Consider the following 11,921-nt stretch of genomic DNA (forward strand, 5'->3'; position numbering starts at 1 on the left):
TTTTCACCGTGATTCCAATAGCTTGAGCTTGAGCACAGTCCAATTGCTCCAAATATTCTGCAAATGGAAGAGATGACCTCATGAAAGAAACATGTGAAATACTGTACATTGCATGTGGCTTTTAATAACTTTTATATTTGAAGAAAGAATCTTGCCTCCATACACCTGTAATTATTCTGTAGTGGATGTGCTTGCAGATAAATTCCTTTAGAGCTGCTCATTAACATATCAAGTATTTCTGGTAGAATCAAGACTGTACTTTTATTTTCTTGAGTAATTTACAGATAACAGCCAATGTCACCAGTCTTAGCTTCATGCTAGCAGCTTAATTCTGGCATAAAGCCAGTTCTTAGGTTTTTATCTCCAAAGTCAAGTGATAAAGCACTAGAACAGCTCAATTACCATGTTTTTCTCTGAGGCTTAGTGAAGGAGATGCTTTCAGGAATAAGGGGAGAGAGAAGCTGAATTTCAGATGAGCTGAGGTTGTGGAAGGAACCCCTGGAGGCAGGTGTGGGGCAGTGAGGAGACACCTGAAGGGCTTTCAGGCAGGTGTCTTTAACATCTGAAAGATTCTAGGCTGGAGTAGACAGGGTACATCACCTGGAGCTCCAGACACATCTGAAAGGTGTAGCCCACTTTCAGACACCAATTTATGACAAAATTTTCTACTCAAACTTCCTGAACCTTTAAAAACCCAGTCTGATACGTCAGCTCATTTCTGATTATTTTCTAATTATTTTTTGTTATTTAGACATTTTTTCCATTTTCTGCCTAATTTGAGTGAGTCCTTCTAGTTTCATGTTTTGTCCAATTAATCATGCAGTTAAAGCTTTAATGCCTTACCTTTGAAACTAGGTACAATTTTAGAAAGATTGAATGTTTAATCTCACTTACCTGTTTGTAATATACCAGCAAGCTGCCAACAACCCTGAAAGCCATGTTCCACTAAGAAGCCAGCTTGTTACATACAGAGCAATGACATAAACTGCCTGGAGTCCAAACAAAGTGTAGATATAAAAATAAACAGGCTCTAGGTATTGCTGTAAAACACAAGAATACTGATGTTGACATTAAAACACTCACGGTGGGGGGGATTATACTTAGTATGAATTAGGTTTTGCTTTTACAAATTAAAAAGGCATCAGGAATATTTCGAATTAGAAAATATCTACAAAGGGGAGCTATGATTCACTGGGCAATCTTCATAATGCACTTACAATCTAAAGCCATAAATGAATGCCTACCTGAATTGGAAGAATCCTATACAGAATGCTGAGAAACACCTCCTGGTAAACATTCATTCTTTCAAGTATGTTAATTGTCCTCACAGATTCAGTTTTATTGTCATATACTAAACCATGTAAACCTTAATGATAAAGAGAAATTGAAATAGGAGATTGTCATTTTCCCCCTCCATCTTCATTTGAACAGTGAATAACTTTTTCAAAGGTATTTTAGGATCTCTCATCAGAAACTGCAAACTTTGAGTCAACGACTCAGAACATATTACCTCTGAATCAACATGACCTTCTGAGGTCTTCAGTTTCCCTGCTTCAAATGTGACTCACAGTGCTAATTCAAGTACTATATATTTAGTGCTGTATAAAACATTTATTTTTATACTTCCATCCCCAGCATAGACTCTGTGGTACATTCTGCATCCTGAGAACTGTTTTTTGGCACTACTTTAATCACAGGTGAAGTTAATATTGAAAAATGTGTAGCATAAGCAAAATTGTTGGGAGCAACAGTTAACTATCTAGAAAACATGAGACTGTCTGAGAAGGGCCCACCACTGTATATAGGAAGCTGCTCCTTCTGTCACTGACTGTCCAGGAACATAGCAAAAAACATTGCCCCTTCCAAGAAATAGCTCATAGCTCAAATTAAACAAGTGAAGAATAAAAAATGAAAGTAATAAACTGAATAAACCAGAAAGCTGAAACCTTAACAGATATGAAAGTTGTCCCTCAAAGTGATTGCCTTCATCAGCATGTGAAGGTGTGGCACAGAAATCAATGCACCATTGTGAAATTTATTATGTCCATAACTTAGTGGCTCCCCAGCATAGGAAGAGAATAAATCTGTCTCCAACACAATTGGTACACTATCTTTCATAGTTATGGCATGCCTTGTTCTCAATTATATTTGAAAAAAAGCCCCAACCAAACCTACATGTAGTCAGCTGCAAAACTTACTTTACAGTTTACAATACCTTGCTGTATGGAAGGAGCCTGAATCATCTGTTTGTAGTAGGAATAATAAAGTCCACACTCAGTTCTGAATGAAATTTCTCTTTCGACCTCCTGCAAGTGAAGTTCAACAGTAAATTCACTTTCCATTTGCTTTTCACCATCATCCAAAGCTGCCTTCAACTCTGATTCTTGCTGCACCACAGAAACTGACCTCCAGGGAGGCTTCAGTCTCTGCATTTCATATTCTAAACAACTTAGTTCAACTAAAGGTAAACATGGACAAGTTAGGGTGAGAGGCAAATGGCCGGGGTGTAAATGACTCTTAATGGGGAAAGTGCACATGCTTTTTGTGATTCTGATATGCTGATTGGAAATACTGTGGGTGTTTCACTATCCTTGCTTTGTGCATTTAACCTTTTCTCCCAGATGTAGTTACCCCATTGTGTTCCATGGCTTTGCCAGCTCAAGGCTCAATGAATTCAATGTGCTACGTGGGGGCTGCACCAAAATGCCAGGGATATTTCAGCTGGCAGGGGAGGCTGCTGCCCACTTGTTCAACACTGCTTCTTGCAGGAAGCCAGCTGTCATCACTCTCACTTAAATTACAGGTGAAAGGGAAAGGGACTCTTTACTTGGCTTTAGGGCTAGGTGAATTTATTTCTAATTAAAAATGTTCAAATTATTTAAACTGGGTACACTTCAAACCAGGTACATTTCAAACCATGCCTTTTTCTTGGCTGATACTGCAGCAGATGGAGTCTAGTAAGATCTGAAAGCTCTTTGCTTTGGAATGCACCTCCTTTTGTTACCTCACTAGTTGTGAAGACCTGATGACAAAATTAACAAATCTACAGCTTTGGGCAACCACATTGAAACAAAGATGGCATGAACAACCAATCTGATGAGAACTAACAATCATCTTATATAGAATTGCTCTATTATTAGTGATTTTTCTAGTAGTTTGTATAACAACATCCCAGCAAACACATCTCCTAAGCAGTAAGTTAGAAAAAGGTTTCTATCTAATTAGAAAAAGTTTATACTGAGACTTGAAAATCCAGTGAAATCACTGCATGTGGTATATGCAAGTCACTAAAAAATTTGTGGGATTTATAAAAATAACCTTATGAATTCATCTTTCTGTACAAAAGAATGTTACTGAAATAACAGAATATTAATTTTTCAGACACTTTTATGAATGCCATTCTTGTTAATGCAACCTTGCACAGAACCCCAAGATTTTCAACTTTCTTACACAGTACCAACTCTCATGCTGGAGCAGAATCAATTCTATTTGATTAGAATAGCTAATTAGAATATTTAATTAGAATAGCTACCCATCAGAGCTAACAAAAAGCTTGACAAAAGATCATGTTCTTCTCTACTGCTCAGTACAGGTTCTCATCTTAAAGCATGTCAATTGTTGACAAACCAATATTAGTTCTGGTCTGAGAAAAGTCAACAGATAAAAACACAAGTGATTCAATCTAAGTTCACAATTACACTCTCCAGCTGCCCTGTGACTTAGAAATCATCATCACATACTTAGAAAAATTAGAGTTATGGATTTTGAACAACTTCAAAATCAACAGTTTCAAAATCATCACTACGACATCATTAGAAAAGTTTTCTAATATCAAAAAGTGTCTGACTCTTAAATGCTCATAAAGAAAAAAAAAGGAATGCTAACATTTGGAATTTATTAAGGGGGAGAAAGGAGTCACAGAGGGGGATCTAATTAGCAAAAATGCATTCAAACATGATTAATTTGTAATCCTGGCACCAGCTGTATTCAACCAAATGCTATACTTTATGAGACAAACACTAGTGAGTTTTACATCTGTTTCATGCTAAGATAACATCTGTTTTATTCACTCAAAATACTTTTCCAGTTCTACAGCAATTTATACTTTTCCTAGCATTCCATGTCAATAAAAACATACAGACTTATGGGTAAACATTGTAAGAGCACATGCCTATCTGTCTGTATATTCACTTTGTGAGGTTGTAACAAAGAAGTTATCACTGTTCCAAGGGAAAAATAAAGGACACTGTCCTCTGGAACACACAGAGAGCTGCTTACTATTTCAATTTACAATGCAATTGTATCCTAATAATATTAAGCATTCACAACCAAATACAAAGGACTTTCTCTCAAGGGCAGTGCAAAATTTTAGAGCTTATGATTCTTCAAACTCCTTAAGCAAGTCCTTCAGAATGCTGAGCAAGCAGCCAAAGTCTGAGTTGAGTTTTTCTATAAATAATGAGCATAAATAAAGCTCCAATTACTTTTCTTTTTTTTTGGGATAGCTAAAACAAAATTTGTGTAATTGAGACTATTTATTAGTTTTTCAATTTAAGACCAGGAAGATTTGAAAATTTTCTCAAGTGTACAAGTGGAAACTCAGCACACACAGCTGCTGTCAATGTCTCCAGTTGAGAACAAGCCTTCAGCAAAGGTATTTAATCCTTGGACAGCTCTCCTGGCTGGTTAACCTCATATCCCTCTGTTTGAGTGGCATGTTCCAGATGAGATGTGATGCAGAGTAAAAGTACCCCTAACACCTCGACAGGCACTTCTATGGAAAAGCACTGCCAAAATCCTGCATGCCCTCCTTCCCTTCCTGCCTGAGCATTCCCAGTGTACAGCTCTCATTACCTGCTTTGCTTCATGGAATCACTGAATGTTTGGGGCTGCCAGGGACCTTAAAGCCCATCCAGTGCAAACCCCTGCACTGTCCCAGGGTGCTCCAAGCCCTGTCCAACCTGGTCTTGGACACTTCCAGGGATCCAGGGGCAGCCCCAGCTTCTCTGGGCAATAATCTTTGGTTTGTATGCAAAATGTAAAACGGGAAAATATGAGCGCTTCACAGATCCTAAATCCTGGCACAGATCCTAAAGTCTTACAATTTTAAATTTTCATTCTAAACATCCTAAAGACTTACAATCTTACATTTTCATTCCTGACTTCCTGCAAGCAGCAATTTTATTAAAGAAAAAATCAATAAGAGTATCTAAATTCTTATTCAGAAGGGATGAAGAAGAAATGAATGTTCTGAAGTTTATGTGTTTTTCTTACAGTATTAATTTACTGTGTGGCCTTGGCTCATTCCTTTTCAAAGTTCCTTCAGAATTTGCAGTTGAGCAAGCAATACAACAGCTGACATGATAGGTGGTCCCCCATTTTGTTATTTGCATAGCAAATTCTGTTCCCAAAAGATGCTACATTGGAGGGGCAGCCACTAAACTGATGCTGAAAATCACTGAAAATAGACAAGCCATTTCAGATGTATTATGCCAGAACATTTACAGAAAACTGAGGAAGGATTTTTGGATAAGAAATCTGTTTTGACTTCCACCATCACAAACAAAAACGTTTGTTGGTTTAATGTATATGAGAAGGGATTCAAAATATTTTCTTCAAAATTATTTCATCAAGATAAATGATTATAACCTGTGATCCCTGCTGGAAAGGGGCACAAACACAGCTTCTAACTACATGTCAGGATATGCTGAATCTTTTCTGTTTTCTTTTTTTTTGGTCATTCTTTCGGGAAGTCTTGAAATTTAAAAAAAAAGGAGCAACTGTGTACCTCCTTCATTGCATAGACCACTCTTCAAGATGTGCTTTTTCAGTTTTTCTGGTAAGAAAACAATTGTACATCTTTCTCCTGTGACCATGGCTAATTGATAATAGCAGGCACATTTACCAGCAAACAAGACTCACACACAGAGCAGCAGCTGAAATCAATGCACTGTTGAAAGCCATATTCAAAATACAGCAAAACAGTTTAACAACGACCAGACAGTTTTTCTACTTGGGTGAACCATTGCTGGAAGACACCCAAAACTGAACTGGCTTTCAATGAATTGCAATTGAAATTACAGAAAGGCAATCACTCCAAGTGTGTGTGCAAGCCCTGACTCCAATTATTCAGGAGTTAGGAATCATGACTTTGCATAATAAACTCTTTTTACTTCCAGATTTTAGGGTTGAGTATGACTGCATAATTTTTAAATAGGGAGTTGTGGTGTTCATGTATCAGTAGGGTCTTCAGAAAAAAAAAAGCCACCTTTTATACTAAAAGGTGCAGGTACAAACATCTGCCTGGTGCAAAAGTGTCAGGAAAACACTGCAGACCTTCTTCAAATAGAAGAGTATCTTCATATAAAAGAAAAGATAACAAAACAGGTCTCCCACTACATCTCTGTATTAGTTAACTTGCTACACAGACAATTCTGGGCATGAATTCTTATCATCTGACTAATTGTAGCTTTTTGGATGAAAGGAATAAAATTCAGGGGAATAATACACTGTTACATAATTTTTGTATCAGATTTCAGCAACATGAATCCTCAAATTTTCCCCATTCACAGCCAATTCAGGGTGCCTGAAGTTAGTAGTTTAAAATATATGAAAATAGAACCAATTTAGAATTTTTCTTTCCTATGTTGCAGAGCAGTGGTGATGCTCTACTCTATTTCACAGGCATGGGGGTCAATAAAACATTGGATGTGCATTTGCAATGCATCCATTTGTTCTGTGTTATGTTTAATTAAAATATAATGAAATGAGATCACCTCTGCATTTCACTAAGTAAGGCATGCAATAGTTGTGGGGCAAGGATTAGATTACAGTTCTCCCTTCTGATAATCTGGGCAGGGGTATGAACTAAAATAAAACTTTCTCTTTTCAAACTTTTGAAAAGTTCAGTTAATACCAACTAAAAATTATGCTTTGGCCAAACTGTAAAATGTTAGAGAAAAAAGCAAATTTTCCATTTATTTTCCATGTAATTTTTGAGGGTTTTGTCTTTCTTAGTACATAGTATGTGCTGTAATGAAAAGATCAGCCAATTCAGGAGTGCTGGAAAACATGTAGATACCCCTGGAGAGATCACACTCCTACACACAGGCACAGAGACATCTGTGCATTGTTTCACAGATACTGGGATGAGCCTTCCTGCTTCAGCTTTGCAGGAAATTTCAGACTCATCATAGGCAGGCTTCTCTTCCCATACTACTCCTAAAGCAGTATTTTGTTTAAGATGAGCACTGTAGCCACATGCATGCTCTGGTGGAGATCACATCCCACTGAAAACGGGACAGTGAGACCAGAGTGTCTGCAGCTCGTTCTCCTTTACCCTGCTGGTAGATCAACTTCATGCTTTTTACAATCTTTCCATCAAATTGGCTGAAATTGCTCTTGCTGCAATGGTGCCAGCTATCCATCACCTCCATGGGATGAAATAACAGCTACAGACCCAATAGAATCCAGACTACAAAAAACCTAGAGGGGTTTATTTCAGTTTTGATATCTAATGGCATTCTAGTGTACTTAAAATGAAAACGGTAATTATCAAATAAAACGACTGTTCCACCCATTGAGGGGACAACTTATTTACAACTACAGAACTGCTTATTTCAGTGAACTCTGTGCTCCTCTGGGTCAGTCTGACAGAATAAAAAAGATGTATCCATTAGGTTCATGCCTACTTGTACTTTGAAATACACAACATCTTGAAATTATTCACTACTTGCTTTTGGAAGGAAGAGGCAAACCCAAGGTGTACCTTCAATATATTGTGGACAATCTCTGTAGCTAATCAAGGAAAGGTAAGGGTGGGCACAACACAGTATTACATGTATAATACAACAGCAATTGTTGCAGTAAATGCAAATTATTTGGATTAGGGGAATACAAATGTTTCTGGGCCACAAAAAGTGTATAGCATAGAAAGGACATATTGCAAGACAAGTATTCCAGTTAAATATATGTACTCTTTGAACAACACAATACACAGACCCAGCAAAATGGATTTTAGGCATTTGAAAGGGAAATGACTCACCTGTTCTTTTCTCTAGTTAAATTTAGCTGTGGGTACAGCTACATTATTTTCTCTGCAGTGATTCTACGAAAAAACTAGTCAGTCCTGGGTCTTGGGAATGGTTGGTTTACATTAGTAAATGGCAGAAATATGTTTTGAGGTTTGCATATTTAGGACGACATTACATAAAATCAGTTTTGAATATCAAGAGACTGTTCCTAAACTAAGTTACAATATCACAGTGTAAATACAATTCAAGAACTGCGTTCCAGGATTTTGCAGATTGTTTAATTGTTGGTTTTTATTTTAGTTTTAGATTGCTTTGGATAAAAGAAAGATGATTATAGAAAAACATACAGTAAAATGTTGGAATTTTATTGTAGATAAAGATCAATTTTTGGAAGAACCATAGCTACAACTAAGACAGGAGCTCTCTAGCAATATTTTTAGAGAAAAAATTTGGGACAGGTATTTATAGAACTGATGAAGTATGGTGGGAAGGGAAGCACAGCTTTTTTAAATTCAATTTTTAAAAAGGAAATATTCTGGTGTTGAGCGGGTTACAAGACAAATACACAAAAAATGAAATTTCAACTAATGATCATGTTAATGCTCCACAAAGCTACTGATGAAACTAGGAAAATGATTGTTACCTTGATATTGGAAAACCAGAGGTCATTTTCATGCAGTGTAGCAACATAAACAGAAGTAAGAAGTCCAAGAGAGATGGCAACAATTCCACCAACAGTTATTGAGAGTACATTCCACAGCTTTCCACCTGGAGGATCTTGGAAGAAATATATTTCAGTCTGTAATAGTGTACAGGGATTTTGGAAAGCCATTTATCCACTGCCTATGCTAGTACAGTTTACATCCTGCAGGTAACAGGACACCTGCTTTTAACACATCTTTATGGAAATGTGGTTTTTATTTTGTCATCTAGGAAAATCAGAATATTAAAGTGTGCCTTAATTGATATACTTTAAGAACACCATCATCCTATACAAGTTTAGCTCAATGCCTTAACTAATTTGTAAATCTGAATTGGAGTATCTTCCAGAACTTTTTAAATTCAAGGAATACAGGGTGACTGATGACAAAGCAAGAAATTTACATTTCCTTCAGAGGTCTAAAAAAAGCTGCCTTTCTGGGGAAGTTTGTTCAGGGTTTGTAAAAAAAAAACAGGGAAGGTTCAGAAGCCTCACTAAATACCCACAAAGAGACTGAACAGCAGCCAAAACAACCTCTGCTGATGGTGTCATGCTTTGAGTTGCAGATGGGCTCCTGCTGACACTGGAGCAAGGTCAGGGATGGGATGATGGCAAAGGGCTCTGGGTGCCTCCAGGCCTCCACTGCACACTTACATTCCTGGGGCTTGAGTTTGTGGGGCTTTTGTATTTTCACTGTTAATGTAAGGTTTAATATGGATTAGTGATCTGGAACTGCATCTCTGAAAAGGCTGTTTATACTGTGTGTGACATCTGCTTAAGGGTTCCAGCTATGCAATCCATGGAACTGAGGGCTGGGCTGCAGGTAACTGTGATCACTTGCCTTTTTCACATATAGCCTAAGTGTGTTTGTGCACAAACAACAATGAAACTTCCCTTTCATCTGCTCAAATGCAGAGACATATTTAGAATCTGGACTAAAATATCCCTTAAAATAAATTAATCTAAAAATCCCCCCAAAACAAGGAACTTTGTTGGCTTTAAAGCTGCTATTCCATACAAAATGTTGTCAGAATTTTATTACTTAAACAGATCCTGGAATTAAGACACTTAATGACTCTTTTAAAATTTACCTAACCAGTGTCCTGTAAATTAAAAAGCAAAAGTTTGAAGTTAAATTCAGATGTTATATGCAACCTGTCTATTTTTAAGTACATTTCATCAGCTGTCTTTAAATTCTTTCAAGTTACCAGTGATTTGGACTGGGATTCTTTCAGGAACTTTGGAAGGCTATATACAATCTGATAGTGTGCCACCAATAATAAACTGAAAAAATTATTCTCACTAATTCAAATGAGGATTTTAAAACAGAGATAAGACTGACATGCAGCAATCTGCATGAGACCCTCTGTCTCATCCAATTAATTTTGGTGACATTCAAGTATGGAAATGCATTTGGCACATAACTAGTTCTGAGCTGTGCTTAGGACAGAACAAAACCAAACCACTACTAAAAAGCCATAATGTCATTTTGTTTTCTATTACCCACCAGGTGGAATTTTCCCATCAGGCTTCACATTTGTCTCCTCTGAAGGCTGATCTTCAGCTGCTTCTGTGCCTTTTCCAACCCTTCTCTGTCTTATGGTTGTCATGATGTCAGTCACTTTAATTCATTATTCTTCAGCCTGACTCCTAAATGGACACACACAAGCAATGCATCTTCCTACCCAAACAGTCACTTGATACTGTATGAAATATGTGAAAATAAAACCACATCTTACTGACATCACAGATTTCTATAACTCTACTGTAAAGTTTATCTTATCAAAATGCAAGGTTTTTCTTTAAATCTGTACCAGTCAGCAGATGAAAGAATAGAAAACACTACCTTAGAATTATAAACACTAACATTCACCATTTTACATATTCTTCAACGTGTTTTCAGAATGATTCATTTTTTTGACTGCCCTCACTTTTTTAGCCCTTGCCTCAAAACACACACCTGGCTCCCCTTTTTAAGAAATCTAAGCCCTCCAAAGAAAAATTAGTCTTTTCAGTGTATTTTATTAAGCCAGTCATTTAAATCCCAGCTTTCAAAAAATCCCAAAAAGAGAGAGTCAAAAGATGCAAAAATGATGCCAGAGAACACTCGTGTTATAAAAAACTAGAGAGAGCATTAAAAGAACACTCGATGTTTTACACACCATAGAATTTGAGAACATCACAAGACGAGAAGCTCAGCCAGTCACTGCCGTGTCAGCTGCCAGGTGCTCTGTGCTCTCTGAGCGCTGCACTCTGCACCTGGCAGTCAGTGCCATCCCACCCCGGGCCACAGATCCCATCCCAGCTCCATCCCAGCTCCATGCCAGCTCCATCCCAGCTCCATGCCAGCTCCATCCCAGCGCAACAGCTGCTCCCTGCGCTCCGCCGGAGGAACGGGCTGCTGCTGGCAGCGCTGCAGGGACCAGCCTCAACCGCACAACTTTGGTTAGAGCTTCTGCAGCGGAGCAGCTTCGCCTCCTGCTCACACACCTGGCAAAACGCACGGGGAGCTACGCGGGCTCACGCTTTGGAAGAGCCGCTTTGTAGCACACCTGACAATTCATTAACAAAGGCGAGATGCTCATCCCCACCCCGCTCGCCCCGCGCGGTGCCAGCGCTCCTCACACGCCGGTGCGGCGGGGCTCGGTTCCGCCGGGGCGGGCACGTCCCGCCCGGCCCCGCGGCCGCGGAGAGCCGGAGCCGGGCCGGGCCGGGGCAGGGCCGGGGCAGGGCAGGGCCGGGCCCGGGGCTCCCCGCGGCCTGCGCGGCTCCCCCCGCCCGCATCCCGGCCCCGCGCCCCGGTACCTGCGGCCGCTGCTGCCGGCGCTGCTGGGGAGCGGCCCGGGCCCCGCGGCGGGCAGGGAAAGGGCAGGGATAGGGAAGGGAAAGGGAAAGGGAAAGGGGAAGGGGCGGGCGCGGAGCCGGGTGCTCGGCCCTGCCGGGCGGAGACCGAGAGCCGGGGCGGGCACAGCCGCCCGTCACAGGCCCGGCCCCCGCCCCGGCCGCCTCTCCATCGCTGCTCGGAGCTCCCGGGGCGGGCGTGCGGCGGAAATCCGGCACAGCGAGGGCTTCCATCCCTACATCCCGGGGTGGGAAGGGGCTCTGGGCCCGCTGCCCCCGGGGGCCGCGCTGTCCCGCCGGGCTCCAGCCGGCGGAGAGGATGCTGTGCTGAAATAGTGCCCTAGGAT

The 11,921-nt window shown here is 40.0% G+C and overlaps 1 protein-coding gene across 5 annotated transcripts in view; it reads right to left on the reverse strand.

Annotated features, from left to right (window-relative positions):
- Nucleotides 1–11,682, reverse strand: part of DPY19L3 (dpy-19 like C-mannosyltransferase 3) — a 33,681-nt gene extending 21,999 nt beyond the window's left edge. Inside the window, exons 1-6 of one of the 5 annotated variants that reach the window (XR_015806197.1) lie at nt 11,539–11,682; nt 10,241–10,383; nt 8,677–8,810; nt 2,216–2,306; nt 1,245–1,366; nt 895–1,040 (exon numbers count right to left, since the gene is read on the reverse strand). Coding sequence is in view for 4 of the 5 variants with exons in the window: in XM_014882169.2 (XP_014737655.2) it covers nt 895–1,040; nt 1,245–1,366; nt 2,216–2,306; nt 8,677–8,810; nt 10,241–10,343 (596 nt within the window). In the remaining variant the exon portion in view is untranslated. Of the gene's footprint in view, nt 1–894; nt 1,041–1,244; nt 1,367–2,198; nt 2,307–8,676; nt 8,811–10,240; nt 10,384–11,223; nt 11,284–11,538 lie in introns of those variants that run through there. The other 4 variants (XM_088171843.1, XM_014882169.2, XM_088171844.1 and 1 more) reach the window with 4 other exon arrangements.
- Between the last annotated feature and the right edge of the window lie 239 nt (nt 11,683–11,921).

Source organism: Sturnus vulgaris, chromosome 12 (genome assembly GCF_052056855.1).
Source record: "Sturnus vulgaris isolate bStuVul1 chromosome 12, bStuVul1.hap1, whole genome shotgun sequence".
In the NCBI taxonomy this organism is placed as follows: Eukaryota; Metazoa; Chordata; class Aves; order Passeriformes; family Sturnidae; genus Sturnus; species Sturnus vulgaris.